Source organism: Hyaena hyaena, unplaced genomic scaffold (genome assembly GCF_003009895.1).
Source record: "Hyaena hyaena isolate Hyena2069 unplaced genomic scaffold, ASM300989v1 scaffold_1549, whole genome shotgun sequence".
NCBI classification, from domain to species: Eukaryota; Metazoa; Chordata; class Mammalia; order Carnivora; family Hyaenidae; genus Hyaena; species Hyaena hyaena.
This window is the reverse complement of record NW_024082184.1, coordinates 39,569-63,114: the sequence shown is the minus strand read 5'-3', so window position 1 is coordinate 63,114 and position 23,546 is coordinate 39,569. Positions and strand designations below refer to the sequence as shown.

General features: G+C 40.8%; 2 protein-coding genes and 1 non-coding gene across 5 annotated transcripts; all 3 read left to right on the top strand.

Annotated features, from left to right (window-relative positions):
* The first annotated feature begins 416 nt into the window (after nucleotides 1-416).
* TCEAL5 (transcription elongation factor A like 5) lies at nucleotides 417-3,427 on the top strand. Of its 2 annotated transcripts, none has more exons than XM_039224190.1 (3): nucleotides 417-534; nucleotides 1,811-1,878; nucleotides 2,549-3,427. In XM_039224190.1, the coding sequence occupies exon 3, from the start codon at nucleotides 2,571-2,573 to the stop codon at nucleotides 3,171-3,173; it is 603 nt and encodes a 200-aa protein (XP_039080121.1). In that variant the 5' UTR covers nucleotides 417-534; nucleotides 1,811-1,878; nucleotides 2,549-2,570; the 3' UTR covers nucleotides 3,174-3,427. The 2 variants fall into 2 exon arrangements, with proteins under 2 accessions (XP_039080121.1, XP_039080120.1); XM_039224189.1 differs by having other exon boundaries at nucleotides 1,811-1,892.
* A 2,520-nt stretch (nucleotides 3,428-5,947) lies between these two features.
* On the top strand, nucleotides 5,948-6,192 carry LOC120226003. Its single transcript, XR_005526918.1, has one exon.
* Nucleotides 6,193-20,659: 14,467 nt separating this feature from the next.
* On the top strand, nucleotides 20,660-22,807 carry TCEAL8 (transcription elongation factor A like 8). Of its 2 annotated transcripts, XM_039224178.1 has the most exons (3): nucleotides 20,660-20,765; nucleotides 21,163-21,234; nucleotides 21,835-22,807. In XM_039224178.1, exon 3 carries the CDS (start codon nucleotides 21,875-21,877, stop codon nucleotides 22,226-22,228), a length of 354 nt encoding a protein of 117 aa, XP_039080109.1. In that variant the 5' UTR covers nucleotides 20,660-20,765; nucleotides 21,163-21,234; nucleotides 21,835-21,874; the 3' UTR covers nucleotides 22,229-22,807. The 2 variants fall into 2 exon arrangements, with proteins under 2 accessions (XP_039080109.1, XP_039080110.1); XM_039224179.1 differs by lacking the exon at nucleotides 21,163-21,234 and having other exon boundaries at nucleotides 20,669-20,765.
* The last annotated feature ends 739 nt before the right edge of the window (nucleotides 22,808-23,546 follow it).

Below are 23,546 nucleotides of genomic sequence, written 5' to 3'. Positions count from 1 at the left end.
CTGCTTCCCTACCTGGCAATCCACCATGTACCTATTATGTGAAGATCTGGAGGAGAAGAGAAATGAAAATCAGTGGCTAAGTGGAATAGGTTGAGGTGGTAGGTGCTCTGAGATCAAGGAGAAAAAGTAAAAAAAAAAAAAAAAATCCTCAGAAATGTACCAATGGCCGGTTGACCTAGGAGAAAATGTAGCTTTTCCCTGATAAGACAGAATAAACACATACCACAGGGCCACATTTGACCTTAGGGATTAGCAAAGACCAAAATGAATGACAGGGCCTCAAACGGTGAGAGGAGGGGACCTAAGCAAAGCGATCTGAAGGGGACTAGTGAAGGGAAGATGTGGGCTGGATCCTGACGCACTTTCTGCTGGTGGGAGGGGAACTAGGGACCGGAGCCCACTGGTGACGTTTCCTTCACGTGATCAGAAGCCGACGTGTGCAGAAATCACTCACCTCCAGGTACCAGCTCCCTATTTCCGTGGAGAAAGATTTCAGACTGAGGGACAGAGGGCAGCTGCCCTATAGCCCTGCAGGTCGGTACAACCGGAGGAGAAGTTGGGGGGAGGGGGATTTGGGGTAGGGTTGGTAACTGATAGAGGCTACAGAGGATCCTGTCTGCTTTCCAGATGCCACCTCCTCCCACCACCATTCATTTTGGCGCAGGAAATTGTATGAGTGTTGAGGGAGAGGTCTGGGCACCATCTCTTATTTCCCCGGATAAGTGTGGGCTTACGGCAGAAAGAAATGTGAGGAGACGGAGACATCTCTCTGGAATGGCTACAAATCTACCGGCACCTACGGACCCCACTCCCCAGGGGTGGGGGATGGCAAAGGGCAAAGACCTGAGTGGGTCCAGGACTGGATTCTTTCTACCCCTTCCTTCCCCAATGGCTATATGTTTGATACAAGAAATGCAGGGCTTGGCGGGAGGAGATGGAGAGGGACAAGGTTTTGAGAATGGGTACCAACTGGGATCTCCTAGGAGGCTGTTTATCCAGCGAAGTCTGCCGGAGAGGGCCGGGGGAGGGGGATGACGATGGCAAGGAAATGGCCTGATCTCTGCGGGGCAGCGGGAGGGTGGCACAGCATGTGAGCCAAAGGTGGGGAGGGCCTACGTTCTCTGCATCTCTTTTCCACCTTACGTCCATTTTGGAGCAGAAAATGGTGGGCTGCAGGTGGGGGGGGGAGGGATAGGAAGGGGCTGCTACAAAGAAGGATGACAGAGAGGTTCAGTGTGGAGACTGTTGTGGAGGAGTAGCTTTTAAACTAGAGAGGACTGAGAGGAGATACCATGAGCCAAATTTTTGTACTGAATTTGGAAATAATTTTTCTCTTGCATTGTAGGAAAACGTGGTATTCCATGTATGTGGAGAGACAAGGGGTGTCAGGAATGTTCTGAATGTTTCAGTCCTGCCTCTTGACTCTATCTTCATCATTTTCAGAAAAGTGATGGGCTTTGTGCTCAGTGGGCACCCTGAGTGGGGGTTTGGAAGGCAGATACCTGAACACAGCAGGATCTGCCTCCAAACATCACTGACCTGAACCTCACTCATTTTAGTGCAAGAACAAATGAGATATAAATTTGGGAGGAGGATTCCGAAACATAATAATCGTTCACTGCCATTGCCCAGTGGTAGAAAATGGAGATATTAGGGAGGGGATGTAGAGGGGGATCAGGGAAGCAAGGGAAAGGACAAGGGGGTGGCAGGAGTTGGGAAAGTATTGACAACTATAGTGTGGAAAGAAACAGCATTCCAGTTGCCAGTCATTCACTTCTCACTCACCATCTGTCTCCTGTCTCTTTTATAGGTCTTCGGGTCTGTGGTTGTAGGCACCAACCCAGACAAGAAAAGGAAAGACCTGCAGGATCAGTGCAGGTCAGTGGGAGAAGGTAACTGTCTCAGGACCCCTGGGAGTGGGAGTGACTTAAGCTTGAGCAGAGGTTGAGGAGGCCACTACCTGCCAACCCTCCTCCAAGCCATCCTACTGCAGTCTCAGAATACATGGCCTCTGCCAGGACCCTAAGGGAAGGAACATGGTGCTTTATGGCTGCTGAGGACCAAGGAAGAACAAAGAAGTGGGAGACAGGAGGCATGGCATCTGTGAAGCCCCTTGAAGATACTAGAATAACCCTGATATCTGAGAACTGGCCATTGTTCTGTTATATCTGCAGTTCTAGAAGTCTTACAACTGTAGGCAAGGAAAAAAAGAAACTGGCCAGGATTCCTGCACCGCAGTGTGAGTTGCGACTACCCATTTAAAATTGTCCTGGGCATTGCTAAGGCCAGAGCAAAGTTTAGGGACAAATATGCTCTTATACACTTCTCAGCACACCCGACTTAAATGTAGAGAGAAGCACCTGTGGAAGTTTCTGTAAGGCTGGCTCATATAAACCTATGAGAAGTGGGGAGGAAAGGAAAAAAGATGTATAGGTAGGAGTGCATCTGTAATTTGGGATAGGGTAAGGAAAACCATAAATCATAAAGGCAAGTATTTTTAGGAACTATATTCCACAACCTAAGTTCTCCTTTTTGTCTCCTACAACAGGAAACGGAGGGAGACTCTCAACATGGAAAAGGTCTACAAAGAAAATGAACAAAAGCCAGAAAACGAAGGAAACCTAGAAAATGAGGGAAAGCCAGAAGATGAAGTAGATACAGAAGATGAAGCAAACTCAGATGAGGAAGAAAAGCTGGAAGTGGAGGGGAAGCCAGGGCATGAGGGAAAGCTCCAGAATGAGGGACAGCCAGAAGATGAGGGAAAGCAAGAAAAGCAGGGCAAGTCTGAAAACGAGGGAAAACCACACAGTGAGGGCAAGCCAGAATCCCTGGCAATTTCTGAGAGTGAGTCGCGGGCTGCTGAAAAGCGCCCAGCTGAAGATTATGTGCCTAGGAAAGCAAAAAGAAAAACGGACAGGGGGACAGATGATTCCCCCAAGGACTATCAGGAGGACTTGCAGGAAAGGCACTTGGGCAGTGAGGAGATGATGAGAGAATGTGGAGATGTGTCCAGGGCTCAGGAAGAGCTAAGGAAAAAGCAGAAAATGGGTGGTTTTCATTGGATGCAAAGAGATGTACAGGATCCCTTTGCCTCAAGGGGGCAACGAGGTGTCAGAGGAATGAGGGGCGGAGGTAGAGGCCAGAAGGATTTAGAAGATATTCCATATGTTTAATGCCTTCGGCCTTCAATTCTAATTTCTCTAGTGAGAATATTGCTGACCCTGCTTTCCCTGGCAAGCATTTGCCAGGCTATGTGCTTTAACCTTACGCTGATACTTTGCTTTAGGTGTCACTCTTGGTTACCAGCAGCCTTCTGACCCAACTGCAGCACTCTGTCTTTCAGTAGGGAACTTTCACCCATGTGCATGGAAAAGATGTTCATGGTACATTGTAAAATAATAATAAAAAAACAGTTTTCAGAACCGCATATACAGCATCAGCCCATTTTTGAAAAAAAATTACACAATACATCCATGAGTAGGGAAAACTATGAGATGAGTAGATCAAAAGAGGTTTTTTCTGTGTAGTGGCAGTGGAAGAGATTATCTTCTCTCATCTGCTTTTTTCCTTAAAAACATAGATTAGTTTCATCATAAAATAAATAAAAAAAGATTTTAAAATGGGAAAATACATACCAAGCAATGAAAATAAGTTTAGTGGGTTTATGAAAGCAGTGGGAACACTTAAAATTCCTGTTGTCAGGATGTGAAATAATGTGTTAAACTCATATTACCTCTGGGACCTGAAACTGGAGAAATTAACTGACAGTTATTATAGATCCATTTCTGTAACAGTCTAGTCATCTGTGAAATGGGGATAAAACTTCTCTTCCAGGGCTTTGGAGAAGATCAGATGAGGTACTGAGTATGTGAGCTATATTGGGTTGATTCCTACCCCCTGCCCTGCAGTAGCAGAAACAGAACTCTGACAGATATTTGAGGGAGGGCTGAAGGAAGTCTCACTTGTGTCCAGGAATAAGTCCTGGAAGCTAAGAGGGGTGACACTTTACCTTGAGTAATACTACGTCTGATGTGCGCTATGCTTCTTTTCATGGGTCCTGCACTTCCCTAAGGGCCCCACTGCTGCTGGTGGGTTGGAATCCTCAAGGTAACAAAACCTCTTTGATTTCCAGAGAGTCTCAGCTGAGTCCAATCCTCACTATGTTCCCTGCTGAACTATAGAGAAGGTTCCTCTTTCCATGCTATACTGTAGTTTTAACGCTGACAAATGTGGAAAAATGCTTTGTAAATTTTAATTAATATACTTTTCAGACATTATAACTACCCCATTAGACTTCCTCATTAGACTCAAAGCAAATAATTCATCTTACTGATTTTGGTACCCGCAACATATAATAGAAGTTTTGTTTTTTTCTTTTTTAATTTATTTCTAGGAGAGAGAGAGAGAGAGAGAGAGCGTGAGCAGGGGAGGGTCAGAGAGAGAGAGGGAAACGCAGAGACTGAAACAGGCTCCAGGCTCTGAGCTGGCAGTCAGCACAGAGCCCGACGCGGGGCTCGAACCCACGAACCGCGGGATCATGACCTAAGCGAAAGTTGGACGCTTAACCGACTAAGCCACACAGGCGCCCCTAGAAGTTTTTAAAAAAACAATACATTAATTATCAAGTCAGAAGGCCTCAATTCTTGCTCCCATTCTGTCCTTGATTGAATATGTACCCCTGAGCACATAATTTCATGTTTTAGCAACTGAAACTTGCCACTCCAAAAGGAACACAGTAGGAGAGGAATTATATCACAATTCATTGGTAAATGATTTTAACATTGGATATAGTAGTGTTCTTAAATTTTGCTAGCTGCCAGCAGACCACTTGCATTAAAATCACCTAGCTACCTTGTCAAAAATTCAGAATCCTGGCATATCCAATATATCAGAATCTCTTTTGACTTGTCCTCACAATGTCTGTGTATGTGTCCTTTTGTTCTTAGCTCATTTTTATTTTTATCAAGTGGATACCTGTAAAAATGTTTAAATCCAATAGTGCAAAAGAATTTATTATTAAAAACCTCAGCCTTGCCATCCACATTCTCATCCTCCAAGGGCAACTGCCATAACATTTTTATTTTTTATAGTATTTATTTCGATATTTCTGAGTAATATGCTTATGTTGCAATTTTTAAAAACAGCTTCATTGAAATGTAATTCACATACCACAAAATTCACCCATAATTTTAAAGTGTCCAAATGATTGGTTTTTATTATATTAGCAGAGTTCTGAAACCATCACCATTATCTAGTTCCAGGATATTTTCATCACCCTATAAAGAAAACTTATACACATTAACATATAATGGTGTTCCCATTCTCTCTTCCCCCCAGCTCCTGGCAAACACTGATCTACTTTGTCTCTACAGATTTGCATATTCTAGACATTTCATATGTATATGGAATCATACAATATATGACTTCTTTCACGTAGCATCATGTTTTCAAGGTTCATTCATATGGTAGCATGTATCAGTACTAAAAATCAGTAGTAAAAATTTTTTTTTGCCTTTTAAAATAGAATTTATTGAGAAGACAAAATCTATTGTTTACTAGTACAGAAATGATGGTTCTGCCTTAGCTTATTTTGTTAATAACCTCAGTGCATGCTAATGATTATGTCCAAAGTTGCTTTAACTTCATTTAAATGCTTTGATTCCTTTTATGAAGTGGTACTCTAAGTTTAATGTACTTGTTTTTTATCTGTTTTAAAGTAAACACAGGTGTGTAGTATTTGATACACTAGTTATTTATTTGTGCTGAAAGGATCAAAAATTTTCAATTTGTTTTTGAATTGAAATCTTTTGTTTTATTGAAATATAATTTACATGCATTACCATATGAGTTTAAGATGTACAGCATGTGGATTGATTTACATATTTGTAAAATAATTACCTCAATAATTATATACCTGTCATCTCATATAGATACAATTAAAAAAAAAAGCACCTGTTGGGAGAGCAGCCTGGGACAAGGGTGATTTGTGTGGTGCCACAATGTTGCATGGAAGGTTCATGTGGGCTGAGTGTGAATGGATACACAACTGTATGAGTGTGTGAGTGAGGCATGCAAGGCGAGTGTGTGCACCAGTGCCAGAGCCTTTCCTCCCCACACACCTTGATCAAGGTGTGATCCTAGCCCTGAGGAGCTGACCTGAAATGAAAAGCTCTCCTCCTGAGAAGCCCCCCAATCTGTGCAGAGAGGCCAGAAAAATAAAAACAAAAAGAAAAACAAAAAGAAAAAACAACCTTGTGATGGGAACTATTAGGATTAAATCTCTTAACAAATTTATTTTTTTTTAATTTTTTAAAAATTTATTTCTGAGAGAAAGAAAGAGAGTGTGAGTGGGGGAGGGTCAGAGAGAGAGGGAGATACAGAATCTGAAACTGGCTCCAGGCTCTGAGCTAGCTGTCAGCACAGAGCCTGATGCTGGGCTCGAACCCACCAACCATGAGATCATGACCTGAGCTGAAGTTAGACGCTTAACTGACTGAGCCACCCAAACGCCCCAACTTAACAACTTTATATAGGTTATACAGTAGTGTCAGCTTTTTGCATTTAAATATGTGTTTTATTTCCTTGGGTATATACCTAGGGATGGAATTGCTATGTCATGTGGTAATTCTATGTTTAACGTTTTGAGGAACTGCCAAACTGCTTCCCAAAGCAACTGTGGCATTTGACAGTCCCATCCGGATTCATGTGTACAAGCGTTCCAACTTCTCTACATCCTTGCTAATGCTTGTTATTGCCTGTATTTTTTATTTTGGCCATCTTAGTATAAAGTGGAATCCATTGTGGTCTTGAGTTGCATTTTACTAATGGGTAATGATGTTGAGCATATTTTCATGTGCATATTGGTCATTTGTATATCCTCTTTGGGGAAATGTCTATTTAAATCCTTTACCCATTTTAAAATTGGGTTGGTTGTCGTCTTATTGTCAAGTTTTAAGAGTTCTTTGTTTATCCTGGATAGAAGTCTCTTATCAGATACATGACTTGTAACTGCTGTTTCCTGACTTGTTAACTTTAGTCATTATCCACTGGCTTTCTGATATCAAAATTGAATAGTTCTCTCTTACCATCATAATCTCTATATCTATTGCCTGCCTCCCAATATAGCTTTATCGCATCTAATGTGTATTGTAACAAGCATTCAGTTATTCTGTTTAACTCTGAGGACCAAACCCAAAACCCCAAAACATCAGTGGCTTAACACAACAAAGGTTTATTTTTCAAACTTCATGAGGATTGGGGATGAACAGGTTCTGCTCTTTCTTGTTTCCCAGAGATCCAGACTAATTATGATACCACTGCAACAGAGGAAAAGCGTACTTGGAGATTTCACACTCATTTTTCCACACTGTGGTCTAGAAGTAATATAAATCACTGCTGTTCACAGTCCATTTTTTTTCATATTTCTAACTCTTTAATTCTGATAAGCAATTCTGAGAAAGGTGTTATCATGCCTTCTATATAGGTAACTTAATTGAGGCTCAAAGAGTGTGATTTATGCAAAGTCACATACCTGTAAGGGGAAGGGTCTATACTGGAACCTAGGTTTACCTGGTTCTAAGGTGATGATGCTTAACTAGTTTGCTTTCCTAAATACAAGGATTTGAATTTTACCTTCAATCTATTGACCAACCAATCCTTTAAGATGTCAGAATAGTGGTAAAGTTTCTTCAGATGACAGACCTAAAGAGCAAAGCTCACAATGGCATTGCTTCCTCCACCATTAATGCCTTTAATAGACGTTAATGTCAATTCATGGCTTGATTGCCTTGGCCCCTAAATCATGGGCTCTGCCTATAGTACATGTAGGTATTCAGACAGGTGGTAACACCTGTTTTCTCCTGAGTTGGAGGATCACATTCCTTCTTAAACTCCCTTTGCCTGGGATCTATTATACTTTTGGGCCTGGGATGACTAAAAGATTAGAAGTACTGCACTGTGCATATACAGAACTTATGTCACTGCAAAACCACCCAAACAGGCCCAGGCACAATCAAGACCCTTCTGGGAGTCCAAGCAAGGTTGGCTGGAGTAATTGTCCTAACTGTATCCCCATCCTTATTGTTCTAGGGACTATTTCAATAGACTCTGAGAGAAAGATTCAACATTTCTACTTCAAACTCAAATTATCTGGTCAAAGCCAGGTTATAGCTGGCTCTGAAAGGGAGCAATGCTTTAAAGTTTTATGGCATGGAGTTTAATTTCCATCCCTACAAAATTCTTCTTCATACTCCAAAGGGAAAGTGGAAGAAAATAAAAAGCAAAGCCTTATGACTGACAATGAAGAGTTCCTGTCATTGGAGACTATCGAACCTATTACCTGTTCCCTTTAGCCAACAGACAATGACCTATGTTGCTAAGGATAGTCATATAATAAGAGATAGTTGCTTTGCTTCTCCCTCACTATCTTCCCAACCCATAAATATTTTTGGGATAAGGAAATAAATGTTCCTGAAAATAGGTCTCAACTCCCTGTCCACTGCAATCCACTAGAGGAAAATAGTTTGTACTCTTTATAGGAAACAAAAGGAACCTTAAATCAAATGTTATTTAATTTGTAAAATGATCAAGACAATTTTTGGTTTCAGCCCCAAATGGAGAGCTAAAAAGAATAGCACTCACACTACAACAGGAAAGAAAGTTGTATAAACTGCGAAATAACAATTTTTCTTAAAACTCCCAGAGAACTGAGTTCACAGGCCAAACAAATCTAGAGAGACACTTGTGGAGGAAATAGACACTGCCAAACAACATGTAGGCAAGTAAGAAAATTTAGCTTGAAATTGCTAATGAATTTCTAAAGACTGAGTGAGGGCTAGCATGAATGTGTGAAGTCCCTGAGAGCTCAGATATAAAGGGCTTACACTCAAGCTTTATTCTAGAAACTTCACTAGGTGTTCTTAGGGAAGATCAGGGAAAATATTAGAGAGCTCACTCCAATGTGTCAGCTAAGAGAGCAAGACAGCAGTCGCTGATGAAATTCCATCCAGACTAAACTCCCCTGGTAAACAAAACAGGAAGAAGGACAACAAAAATCCATATCTTGAAGGCACTGGTAGAACCTCACAGCATCTGGGGAATGGAAACAGAAAAACAAAAAGCTCTATGAAGGGAGGGAGCTGGCATGTATGTTATGTTCAGCATTTTATCTGAAGGAGAGCCATGAATACATGTGAAGGTTATACCACTAAAACTCAGGTTCACAGTGCTTGCCTAAGACGAAAACCTGATCAGAACATCAGAGAATGCCTGTTCCTCTCTCCTCAACACCATACTAATAAACATTGAGTAAAAATAACAGTGGAGGATAGTAAGAAACATATTATTTCTTAGAAGAGCAAAGGAAAACTTCAAAGACAAATGGAGGGGTGCCTGGGTGGCTCAGTCAGTTAAGCATCCAGCTTCGGCTCAGGTCATGATCTCATGGTTCATGGGTTCGAGCCCCGCATCAGGCTCTGTGCTGATAGTTAGCTCAGAGCCTGGAGACTGTCTTTGAATTCTGTGTCTCCCTCTCTTTCTCTCCCTCTCCTGCTCACACTGTCTCTCTCACTCTCAAAAATGAATAAAACATTAAAAAAAGATGTCTGGAAAGACTCAAAGCCAATAGGAAGAAACATCAAGTTAAGCCCAACTTCTAACTAAAGTAAACCTCCATACTAAAAACTTAGCAGGAAAGACATGCTCATCTTCAGTCATAAACCCTATTTACCCCAGTAATTATTGTCATATACACATCCAGTTTTCAGGTAAAATTATGAGAAATAAAAAAAAACAAGAAAATAAACCCTTCTGAAGAGACAAAACAATAATGAGAACCAGAAACAAATATAACATGGGTCTTGAAACTATCACACAGGGAATTTAAAATAACTGTGGTTGGTGTTCCACTTCTGGCATGGTAATGTGAAGAACTCTGAGGATCCATTCTCCAGTGAAATTGCTGGAAGTTAGTTTTTAAAATATAACCACTTAAATTCTTTGAAAATTATCATAAAGGCATACAGCAAATTAAAAAAAACCACATTTCTTTAAGAAAATTTACTGAAACAATAACAATGAAAATCTGTGACATTTGAACCAAAACTTTCTCTATCCTTACCCCTTCCCAGCTCAGCATAATGGAAACTACACTCCAGTGTACTCCACTACACTGCACTCCAGAAGGGTACAGCCAAGAGCACAGCTCTCCTCACCTCAGCTCACATCTGAAGGGTCACTATATCTTCCCAGAAGAGAAGGGACTTCTCATACTGCCTTGAGTTAATCTGTTGCTCAGACTAAGTTTTGGGTGAGTATAACCAAAAGGTGAGGTCTCCCTTCTACCCAGCCCCCATTTATAAGAAAAAAACCTAAAGAACCTTGCACAGGTCCTAAAGCAGGAGTGCCATTCAAAGAGAATTGTGCCACTGTGCCAATCCCTAGCTCCAGAGCCTTGTATCAGAGATTTTTCCAATGCAAGAGGCAGGCTTTGAAGTAGAGAGCTCCAATCCCTTTCCAAAGCAATTGTCACACCGTGTGGAGAGGTTGAAGGCTAAAAGCATGATAAAAATGAAGATTGTGGTTAAATGCAATTAAGAGGAGATCAGTAGATTAATTAGAGATATAACTTAACATCATGCCAGCTAGTTTACCAGAGAATTAGGAAAAGAGACAGCTAAGTAGAGTCTCATTGGGTCAAAACAAACATCAAACAATGACTTCAAAAACTACCTCTGAAAAGGAGCCCAAATTTTATACCATGAATCTATGAAGCAATTTATGTCCCAGTGCATTTTCAAAGACAATAGAGCAGTAGGGTGCCCGAGTCACTCAGTTGGTTAAGCATCTGACTTTGGCTCAGGTCATTATTTTGAGGTTCATGAGTTTGAGCCCTACATTGGGCTCTCTGCTGTCAGCACAGAGCCTGCTTCAGATCCTCTGTCCCCCTCTCCCTGCCCCTACCCGGCTCTGTCTATCTCTCTAAATAAAAGTAAACATTAAAAAAACTAAAAACAAAAACAACAGAGCAATCAACCAGCTATTAGAGCTATGGATCAGCAATGGAGCTTAACAGCTAATTGTGTTCAGGGAAAAAGACAGTGACTGGTAAAGTCAGGACTGACATAACCATTGTCATACCACAGTGACTGTGGGCATATCCAATGCTGGGCCCTCTCAGGAGCAACAAAAGAGTCTTCACATAGAAGGGAAGAAATGGGCATGACTAAAATAGCCAGTCACTAAACAAATCAGCAAACAACAATTATAAGCCCCAGGAGAGGAATACAAGTACTCACAGTCCGACACTTAACAGACTGAGCCACCCAGGTGCCCCATCTTTCCTTCTCTTACCTGATTTTGAAAAGGAACTGTTTAAAACAGTACATTTATAATGTGTTGTTTGGGTCGATAACATATAGAACAGAACTATATCTGCTGACAAGAGCACAAAGGAGATGGGTGGGAACAAATTTGTATTGGAATAAGGACATGACTCCACATGGAAAGTAAAATACCTCTGAAGACATGAAGATAACCAGAAGTGATAAATAAGGAGACTAACACAATTCTATGGATATTACTTGCTATCCTTTTTCTTGCATCTTTCATAAAAGACATAAAGTTATGTAAAGTAATAATAACAACAATGGATGTTTATGTAATATGTATAACAATATTACCACAATGAGTGGAAAAAGGGAATAGAACTGTATGGGAATGATGTTTCTATATCTTACTGGAATTTAGTTAGTATAAATATGAAAAAGATCCTGGTAAGCTAAGATGTATATGCCAAATCCTTGGGCAATCACAAAGGAAACACTTCTGAAAAATATAATGAAAATGTCATTAAAGAAACTAAAATCCTTCTCTCTCTCTCTCCCCCTCTCCCTCTATCCCTCAAAAATAAATAAACATTAAAAAAATATGGGCGCCTGGGTGGTTCAGTCGGTTAAGTGTCCGACTTCGGCTCAGGTCATGATCTCACAGTCTGTGGGTTTGAGCCCCGCTTTGGGTCCTGTGCTGACAGCTCAGAGCCTGGAGACTGCTTCAGATTCTGTGTCTTCCTATCTCTCTGCCCCTCCCTTGCTCGCTCTCTGTCTCTGTCTCTTAAAATAAAATAAAGACATAAAAAAAGTAAAAAAAAGAAAAGAAACTAAAATCCTTTATTAACATATTTTCAATTAATGTAAGGAAAAAAAGGAAAGGAGAAATAGAGGAACAAAAAATACATGAGTCATATGACAGACAAAAAGTGAGTTGGCAGAAATAATTACAATTATATCAATATTAACATTAAATTTGAATGAATTGAACAACTCAAATGAAAGGCAAAGATTGTCAGACTGAATTTGAAAAGATACAACTATATGCTGTTTATAGGAGACGCGTTTTAGATTCACAAGTAGATTGAAAGCAAAAGGATGAAATATATATATATATATATATATATATATATATATATATAATGAAAATCCAAGGCATGCCCTAACCTCATGAAAGGGTAGTGTGGGGGGAGGGAGTTGACATAAAATATTTTGGAAAATAGTGTTTTCACTGTATATTATAAGGCTCAAGACAAAAAGAACTGACAAAATAAATTCTGTGCTCTGGTTAGGAAATTTGTTTCTCACAGGGATACAAGATAAAAATTCTGAAACTACTTTAAATATATACTACGGTTAAATAAATAATTAAATAAATCATATATAAAGAGAACCAGGTTTCTCACTGTCAGTGATAGATGTTAAAAATAAGTGGAGAGGTGCACCTGTGTGGCTCAGTTGGTTAGCTACTGACTTGGGCTCAGGTCATAGTCTCGTGGTTCACAAGTTTGAGCCTGCGTCAGGCTCTGGGCTGACAGCTTGGAGCCTGGAGCCTGCTTCGGATTCTGTGTCTTCCTCTCTCTCTCTGCCCTCCTCTGCTCATGCTCTGTCTCTCAAAAATAAATAAATGTTTTAAAAAAATAAGTGAAGAGATTGGGGCACCCAAATGGTTCTGTCAGAAGAGCATGAAATTCTTGATCTTGGGGTTGTGAGTTTGAGCCCCACATTGGGTGTGGAGATTACTTAAATAAATTTTTATAAACTTTAAAAAAATTAGTGGAGAGAAAGATAAATGAATACCTGTCATCATGGATTAGAATCATATGTATAAGTATGAACTTATATGTTGTGGGGAGGGGAGAAGGAGGGAAGGAGAGAGAAGGAGAGATATATATAACACAATAAACAGATGTAGGTATACATACATCTCTTGGCTCTATCAGCTGAGAAGTCCTAGAAACAATGACACTCCAGCAGCAACAGTTATACCTTACATTCAGATTTTAATTATTAAATATGATTATCCAATAAAAGTAACCAAGACTTCTTGGAGAAGTGGCTGATTTTTGGGTCATTGGGAAAAGGAAAATACAAGATGAATCTGGACTATCTTGTAGTATCAGAAAGCAAGGAAGAAGAAAAAGGATGAGAGCATGCTAACCTGAAAGAGCCCCTAATGGCCAAGGCTGGTAAAATTTGGGCAAAAAACCAATAATGATCATATTGAATTATAATCCCAAAGATTTAAAAATCTATCAGTCATACTGATAGAAACAAATAGTTTTATCAATAAGTAAATGGGGGAAGGCAAATGTTTATAGAATAATTTTAATGTATTAAATGTAGAAGGAAATGAGTAATATAAAAATTTATCATCAGAACATCACTGTAATTCTCCAAAGAGGACATCCAGATGGACAACAGACACATGAAATGATGTTCAGCATCCCTCCTCATCAGGGAAATACAAATCAAAACCACACTGAGATACCACCTCTCGCCAGTCAGAGTGGCTAAAATGAGCAAATCAGAAGATTCTAGATGCTGGTGAGGATGTGGAGAAATGGGCACCCTCCTACACCGTTGGTGGGAATGTAAACTGGTGCAGCCCCTCTGGAAAACAGCGTGGAGGTTCCTCAAAAAATTAACACTAGAACTCCCCTATGACCCAGCAATAGCGCTGCTAGGAATTTACCCAAGGGATATAGGAGTGCTGATGCATAGGAGCACATGTACTCCAATGTTCATAGCAGCACTCTCCACAATAGCCAAAACATGGAAAGAGCCTAAGTGTCCATCAATGGACGAATGGATCAAGAAGATGTGGTTCATCTATCGATAACGATGGAATACTACATGGCAATGAGAAACTGTGAAATCTGGCCATGTGTACCAACATGGATGGACCCTGAGGGTGTTATGCTGAGCGAAATAAGTCAGGCAGAGAAGGACAAATAACATATGTGCACGTATAGGAGGATTAGGAGGAACTTAATGGAGGACTGTGGGGGAGACGAAGGGGGGAAATAGTGGGGGAGAGGGAGAGAGGCAAACCATGAGAGACTCTTGAATGCTGAGAACAAACTGAGGACAGATGGGTGTGGGGGGCAGGGGGGAGATGGGCATGGAGGAGGGCACTTGTGGTGATGAGCACTGGGTCTTATATGGAAACCAACTTGACAATAAAGTATTTGTAAAAATAAATAATAAAGAAAGAAAGAAAGAACATCACTGTAATAATTGCTACAGGCAAAATCCACAGAATATTTTCCATAGTTTCAAATAACCTAACCCCAAATATTTTTTTTAATGTTTTTTTTTATTTATTTCTAGGAGAGAGAGAGACAGCGTGAGCAGGGGAGGGTCAGAGAGAGAGGGAGTCACAGACTGAAACAGGCTCCAGGCTCTGAGCTGACAGTCAGCACAGAGCCCGACGCGGGGCTCGAACCCACGAACCGCGAGATCATGACCTAAGCGAAAGTCGGACGCTCAACCGACTAAGCCACCCAGGTGCCCCCCTAACCCCAAATGTTTATTAATTACTATGGTTTTTTTTTTCTTTTTTAAAAAATTTTAAATGTTTGTTTATTTTTTGACAGAGACAGAGCATGAGTGGGGGAGGGGCACAGAGAGAGGGAGACACAGAATCCAAAGCAGGCTTCAGACTCTGAGTTATCAGCACAGAGCCTGATGTGGGGCCTTAACTCACAAACCATGAGCTCATGACCTGAGCTGGTCAGACACTTAATGGCTGAGACACTCAGGACCCTACTATGGCTTCAAATACATATCTACAAATTCTTTGGTACTCTTTCCATCCAGGAGGTAGAACTTAATTCCTCTCCTCTTTAATGTGAGCTAGACTTGTAACTTGCTTCCAACAAATTGAATAAGAAAAGAGAAAAACAGTAACTTTACAACTGGAGAAACCCAGTAGACATCATCTTAACCAAGTGATCAAAATTAACTTCACCAGTGATCAGTCATGTTGATATCATGTAACTCTGATATTATGATGAAAATGGCATTTCACTTCTGCGATATTCTTCCCCCAAATCAGTAACTCCAGTGTAATTATGAGAAAAATATCAAACACACCCAAATTGAGGAACATTCTACAAAATATCTCACTCTTCAAAAGTGTCAAGATAAGGAAAACCAAGGAAAGACTGAGAAACTATAACAGAATAGAGTAGACTAAAAAGATGTGTTAACTAAGTGCAAGTTTGTATCCTGGGTTGAGTCCTAGAATAGATAAAGGACATTGGTGGAAATTTTGGAGAAATCTGAATAAAGTCTGTAATTTAGTTAGTAGTATGGCACAAAAGTTAATTTTTTTATTTTTATAAATATAAAATAATTATTAGGCAAAGCTGGGCATAGGGTATATGGGAACTCTTTGTACTATCCTTAAAAATCTTCATTAGAACTAAAATAATTTCAGAACAAAAAGTTTAAAAAATACACTGGGCTGAGTTTCAAGAGCCCATATAATAAAACTCTTAATGAATGAAACTGCCTTAATAGTTGAGGAAATAAACTGAAATGTCATAACATGGATTCATTATTCAATGAGAAAGGGAGAATTTGACAGACTACAGTTGACAGCAATTACTGCGAAAAAATAAAACCATTTCATGTTATGCCAGATAATTGGAACTACTTAATAAACTAGTTATATTCGCATATATTTATTTATTATGTGTATGTGAATGAGTGTTTTTCTTTCTGTCTGTCTTTATTTTTTAAAAACTTTTTTTAAATGTTTTATTTATTTTTGAGAGAGAGACAGTATGAGTAGGGGACAGACAGAGTGAGAGGGAGACACAGAATCCAAAGACAGGCTCCAGGCTCTGAGCTAGCTGTCAGCACAGAGCCCGACGGGAGGCTAGAACTCACGAACCATGAGATCATGACCTGAGCCGAAGTCATACACTTAACTGACTGAGCCACCCAAGCACCCCTGAAAGAGTGTTTTTCTAAATACAGTTCTGCAACTTCAAAATATATAATTTTAATTTCTTTTAACATTTATTTATTTTTGAGAGACAGAGAGAGATAGAGCACAAGCAGGGGAGGGGCAGAGAGAGAAACACAGAATCTGAAGCAGAGCTGTCAGCACAGAGTCCGATGTGGGGTTTGAACCCATTAACTGTAAGTTCATGACCTGAGCCAAAGTCAGACATTTAATCGACTGAGCCACCCAGGCACACCCAAAAATATAATTTTAATATAATTCAATGTCACTTATAGGTACAATTTTTTTTTCATTCCTTTTTATATCTGTATAATTTCTACAGTATAGATAATTTAATCATTCCCATATTAATTTAAATTATTTCCACCAACTCAGTTATTTCTATCAACATTGGAGTGGTTACAAAGTTGAACCAGATAAAGCTTTTGTCCTTATAGCACCTTTAAGTAAGTGAGGGATACAAACTAGAAAGCCAACAAAGCATGGTGAAAGTGTTAGGATGGGAAAATACAGGATCTGAAGGATAATATAGCACAGGCAACCAAGGTAGAATCAAGAGGCCAGCACAGACTTTCTTTTAATTATAAATTTAATTTTTAAAAGCACCCAGCCTGCAGCTAGGACACTCTCTCTCAAACAATTCAGCTTCTGCCACAGGAAAAAGTTTCCTGGCCTAAGATGTAGTACAGCTGATGTGTGCCTTCCCTGAACCTGGTAAGGCTCTACATAGATGCTGATCTCAAGGTTTAATTAAGCAAAGCAATCTACAGAATCTAGCTGAGGTGGATTTTGAGCATATTATCACATATTAAAACTCTAAGCAGACCAACTCAAGGATTCCTATTACTGTGGCCAACATGGATACCATGGGGACATTTGAAATAGCAGTGGTTATGACACAGCATTTCAGGTTCACAGCAATTCATAAGCATTATGCCCTGATAACCAGAAACTCTTTGCCACAATAATCCACAATGTGTTTAGCATTTAGCTGTGAGTTCAGGAAGTGGGCAGAATTATCTGGCAGAGATGAAAAGTATTAGAAGTTGTGCTTCAAGTTAGGTTCATTTCCTTGAACATGGCCAATGGTTATTCTGAATAGTTTGTGAAACTTCTGAAACTTATCCATGCCAAATTTTCAAATGTCAGGGAACATAGTAGGGAAGGATTGTAGAAGAGTTTCCTCTCTGAAACAGATATGTTCTGATTGGAAATCAGGTTTTCTGTGCTTCACTTATCAGAACATGAGTGGACTACCCTCAGCACAACAAAGACCCAATGTGTTGTATCTACTTGTTCTCTGAAGGGGCAAATCATCTCATATGGTGGCCACTTGAGTCTACACTATGCAGCCAAATATTTGGATGTGGAGCAGATTTTGCCATGGTGGGAAGGATGTTTTCAATCCATATAGAGTGTGCTAGAGAAGTGAAGGAGAGGAATAGCTGTCTCAAGCTCTTCTATGAGAGGAACTTTAAAACAGCAGTGAAAAAGAAATAGGCAGGAGGAGTTTCTGAATATGGAGACTCAGAACACAAAACTATGGAAGTGACTTCTAAAGGGAACTTAGAGGGGCACCTGGGTGGCTCAGTCGGTTAAGCATCCAACTCTTGATTTTGGTTCAGGTCATGATCCAGCCATTCATTGGGCTCTGTACTGACAGCCTGACAGCAAGGAGCCTGCTTGGGAGTCACTCTCTCCCTCTCTCTTTGCCCCCTGACCCCCATTCATGCTCTCTCTCTCTCGCCCTCTCTCTCTCTCTCAAATAAATAAACATTAAAAAACACAAATAAAGGGAACATAGAAAACAATATTCTGGATATCACAGTCTTGTACAAAAGCTCCTGGTTAGTAAAATGCTTCCTTCTTTTCTTCTCCCCTCACACCGCTTGAGGGACTTTGGGCTTTGTAGCTATCCCCATTGCCCTCTTGGTACATGAAAACTGGACATTCATTAGGTCAGAAGCTCAGGGTGTCTACTTTCTAGAACTCATGTCTTTATTGTTAAAATTAATATGTGCACATTTTCATTCCTTTTTAAAAATAGTTTTCACTTTAACGTAATGCTATTATCTTCAAAGATCTATTTATATTTAAGGTCCTAAAACTAAACAGAAATTTTTAAAGGAGCTCCTTTCATAATTACTCAAAACTAGGAACAACTTAAATGTCCTGTGGGTAAATGGACAAATAAACCAGAACATCCATATAACAGAAAGTTACTCAGAAAACAGAATCAGCTATTGCTACATGAAATAGCTTAAATGACTTTCAAAAGCATTTTGCTAAGTAAAAGAAGCCTGTCTCTAAATGTGATATATTGTAGATATTGTAGATTTCTTTTATATAACATTTTGCAAAATCTTTAGGAATTGGGAATAGATCAGTGGTTGCCAGAGTTCTTGGATGGCGGTAAGATATGACTACAAAAAGGTAGCATGAGGGAGTTTTTTAGGGGGGTGACTGAACTGTATCTTGATTGTGGGGATGATTACATAAATCTATACTTTTGTTAAACTTCACAGAACTATAAACACAAAAATGGTCAATTTTGTCGTATGATAATATTTTTAAAAAGTAAGAGTTGTCCCCCATTAAATGTAACATCTGATGGGGCACCTGGGTGGCTCAGTCGGTTTAAGCGTTGGACTTTGGCTGAAGTCATGATCCCAAGATTCGAGGGATTTGTGGGTTCCAGCCCCATGTTAGGCTCTGTGCTGACAGCTCAGAGCCTGAAGCCTGCTTTGGATTCTGTGTCTCCCGGTCTCTGTCCCTCCATGCTGGCTCTCACTCTCCCTCATGCTCTTTGTAAGATAAAAACAAATTTAACATGTGAAAGAATGGAAACATTTTGTGGTAGTTAATGATTATATCTTTATAATTTACTGTATATATTTACATTAAAAACTCTCTTGAATAATAGAAAATGTATCCCTCAACTGTGGAATAAATTCCTCATGCTTAAATATAAATTATAAGGCATTAAGCCAGAAAAAAATATTTATTTTTTGAACCCTTCCTTTCCTATGGCAGGCTTTGTTGGCTGCCTCATCCCCCAGTGACCATCCTAGGCAAAAGATTCCTCACTTCCTCCTTCCCCTGACTCTTCAGCTGACTCAATTAGCCAGAATGCCATTTCTGGCAACAAGATACCTCCAAGTGCCAGTGGATTAGGAGTTGTATCATTTTCCTCTTTTAAATACTATTTTTTACAGCAATGATGTTCTCTCTACTTCTGATCATACCAATTATGAATGTTGATAGTTCTCTTTTTGAATGGAACAAAGTGAATGATACCAGAATATCTCAAGAGTGCCATGAGTGAATGAAACTTCTACCTAAGAAGCCTCACACCAAATGGTGAGATATAGGGAACTCTCTCCTTTCTGAATTTTAAGTTTATGAAAGCTATTTGAGTTCCAAAATAATAGTTCACTCTGAGGAAAGTAGGCTTTTATGTGGACTCATCTGATTAACAAGGCACCAGATCCTAGAGGACTAAGAGGTCTGTCTGAAGTGTATTTGAAACCCAAGTGGAATTCACCAGCAGTCATCAATGAAAAGGTCAGGTTTCTAACACTTGATAACTTGAGCTCAGCTAGAGAGAGAAAAAGTAGTGGACTATTTATATAAAATTATTTATATAAAATTGTTAACAAGAGAAAACTAGATTTCTTTCCACAGATTATTTTGGGAGCCAGTTTTTTTTTAAAGGTGCAGTTTTAATAAGATTTTTTTTTTTCTAACACATCAATATGTTGTGAGAACTGTCATTTCACTTGTAGCCATTAGGAAACTTTCCAAAGTCTTAAAAATTGATAAAACTATTTTGTCCTCCATATTGTGTCAAATATCGATTATGAGGCATCTCTTTTTAAACTATCATTGTAAAACATCATGATCATTTAATATCATACTTAAAACGTTAAAAAATTCAAAAGAAGTCGTAAAAAAAAGCCCACACTCTCACTCCTACATTATTTTCTAGCCGCCTCTACCCACCCCTCCCCCTATCTATCACCTTAGCCCACCCTTTGCTAGACAGGACTCTAGGGGAAATAGTGTACCATAGGTCTTCAGGGAGGCAGGGAGGTGGGCGAATTTGAAGCAGGAGAGAGAAGGCGATAATTCCCAAAAGAAGGAGAAATGGTCGATTAACCCCTAAAAGGTGATCCTCCCTGGTAATCCAAGAAAGGCGAATAGCAACTGCAAGGGTAATATACCAGTTCTATTGTCTGTGATTGGCAAATACGAGAAAAGATTGACAGTATCAAGTGGAGGGAATGCAGGGGGCGGGCTGCAGCGTTAAATGGGAGGGGTAACTGAAGACTGGAGCTCATTGATGACGCGACCTCACGTGACCAGGAGTCGACGTGTGCAGAAGTCCTTATAGTCCAGGGCCTGTTTCCCTGTAGCAGCTCCGTATTGCTGGAGAAGGAGAAAAGCGCCCCGGATCCTTTCAGGTCAGTATAAAAGCGGCCGCTGCCTTGGGAATCCTGAGGTCTAGGAGCCAGAGAGCAAAAGCCAGCCGGGGTCGCCACTCTTTTCCCAACATTACAGCCCGCCAAACTCCCATTTTTTTTTTGCAGGAGATTTGGGGCTGTTTGGTGGGGGTGGGGGATGGGGGAGTAAAGGTTGAATGCTAGCCAATTGAGGGTCCCTAGAGAGACAGAAACAATTTGGAAAATAACATGTCTCCTATTCCCTGCCTGCAGGGAACCGGTGGGCACCGGGGATGGAGGGCGGGGTTGCCTTAAAAGGAAGGAGAGGACAACTTTAGACCAACAAGGCCTAGAATCATGAAAGGGATCTGTGATTAAGGTACTGGCCTGCTCAGCAAGCACTTCTGTCCGTCTGCAGGAGTCTTGGTCTTTTGGGCGCGACTCAAATCGAGTGAGGGAAGAGGCAGGAAAATCCCCTGGATCCCTGCAGGTCAGTGTAAGGGTGCAATTGCCTCAGGCCCCTTCGGGTGGGGGCGGGGGTGGGAGTGTGAGTGTGGATGACACCAAAGCGTTTCCTGGGGTCGCCACAGCCTCTCCCTGTCCGGATTAAGCGCCGGAGGCCTTTGCAGAGCCTGCAGCGGAAATGGGGCGGGGGCGGGGGAGGCTGGAGAGACGTGGAAGGGGGAGGGGAGGCCAGATACTGCACTACCCGGTTTTAGGTGAGTGGCGGGAGGTTGGAGCCGCTTGGGAAAGCCCGGGAGGGCGGGAATATTGGAGACCTGCGTCTAAGGAGAGGGTTAATTGCTTCCGCGCTGCTCCCGTTTCTGTGCTAGCAGAGGCCTGTAAGCAGGGCCTGCTGGGAAATGGTGGGCTGGAGTAGGAGGGAAGATGGAGCTGGAGCGAGAGGGGGAGGGAAGGGAGGTGGAGGAAGGGGTGGAGTCAGGGGAGTTCTGAGCCTGAGGACCTAGCCTTCTCTAGTTGGAAAACTTAGACATTAGGGACCTGAAAGAGAAGAGGCCCGTCGCTATGGGAACCTATACTATGGCTGGTCTGTTTGTCTGGCATCTAGTTTTGTTTCCTTGTTTTCTAGGATTGACTTATTCAAAAGAAGTAACAGAAAAATACTCAACATGCAAAAGTCTTGTGAAGAAAATGAAGGAAAACCACAGAACATGCCAAAGGCTGAGGCAGATCGCCCTTCGGAAGCTGTACCACAGGAGGCAGAAGGAAATCCTCAACCTTCCGAAGAAGGTGTAAACCAGGAAGCAGAAGGAAGTCTTAGAGGAGGGCTGACCCAACCTGGCCAGGGGTTTAAAGAGGACACTCCTGTGAGGCATTTGGACCCTGAAGAAATGATAAGAGGAGTAGATGAGTTGGAAAGGCTTAGGGAAGAGATAAGAAGAGTAAGAAATAAGTTTGTGATGATGCATTGGAAGCAAAGACATTCACGCAGCCGTCCTTATCCTGTGTGCTTTAGGCCTTGAATTCTTTTTTTGTCTGATATTAAAATCTGGCCCTTTCTTTCTTTCTGTAAGCGTTTTCTGATGTATCTTTGACCTTCATTTTACTTTAATCATCTGGTGGAATTTTGTTTTAGGTAGTTCCCTTGTCACCAGTATCTCACTGGATTTTGTATTTTGACCCATTCTCCAGGTCTGTTTTTCAGTTGGAAGGTTTCACACATATGCATGAAAATATATTCATTCTATATTGTAAAGTAAGACATAACTGGTTACAAAGCAGTATATTTAGTATCAGCTCACATATGTAGAATTAAATCCCGAATTGTGTGCGTGCGTGTGTATACATATATCAAAAACTTAACTGCTTATTTCTGTGTGGCGTGACCTTTTTTCTTTTTGCTTTAATGTATTTTTTCATGAACACATGTCACACACACAAAAAGAATTAAAGTTTTATAAGTTAGAGTCAAATAATTTGCAACCAGCTTATAAGGGCAATGGGGGCACCTAAACTCGATGGAAGAACTGTAAGAAATATGTAAACCTCAAATTACGTCTGGATCTCTTAGCCAGAGGAATAAAACTGGCAATTAATACAGATATACTTGCTGAGACTCAGTCTTTTCATGGGGAAAACATTTTCCTCACAGAGCTTCTGTGAGGAAGAAATGAGGCAACTCTGAGCTGTGCCAGGTGGACTCATTCCCACCTGAGCATACAGAACCCCAACCCACTACAGAGCATCTGAGGGAGGGCCCTGGCATGACTTACCTGTGCTCAGGAACAAGTTCACTCGTCGGCAGGGCACTGGGGGCTTCCATGCCAGTCATCTGCTGTTGAACCCCATCCTCCCCCTCCCCTGGGTTCTGCCATGCCTGCTGGGCACTGCTGCTGCTTCTGCTGGGTGCTTTACTCTCTTCTGGCCCTCACTGTTCCTGACACATTGGAGTTCTTGTGTGCCAAATCCCACTCACTTTCCTGGAGTCCTTATTGGGTTGAACCCCCACTCAGCTGAAGCCTACCTGCTTTAGAGTGACCCTTAACACAGGTGAGACTGCTCTAGGATGGCTTGAGTCACAGTGTCTTGGAGAGTTTTTAGCAAAACAGACCCTTTTGTTTTTAATCCTAGGACCCTTCCTCTAAATAGGAGTCAGACATGATGAGGTCATTTTGGGAGTAGGATCAAGGTACAAGTTTAATTTAAAAAATGCTATAGTCAGAGTTACTGCTTTAGGTCTAAGGACTTAAGGTTCTGTCTTCCTTCTGGGAGATGATCTCTCCCTGAAGGCTCCTGGCAGACCTGCCCTACTGGTTCAGAAGACTTAATATGCATAAATTT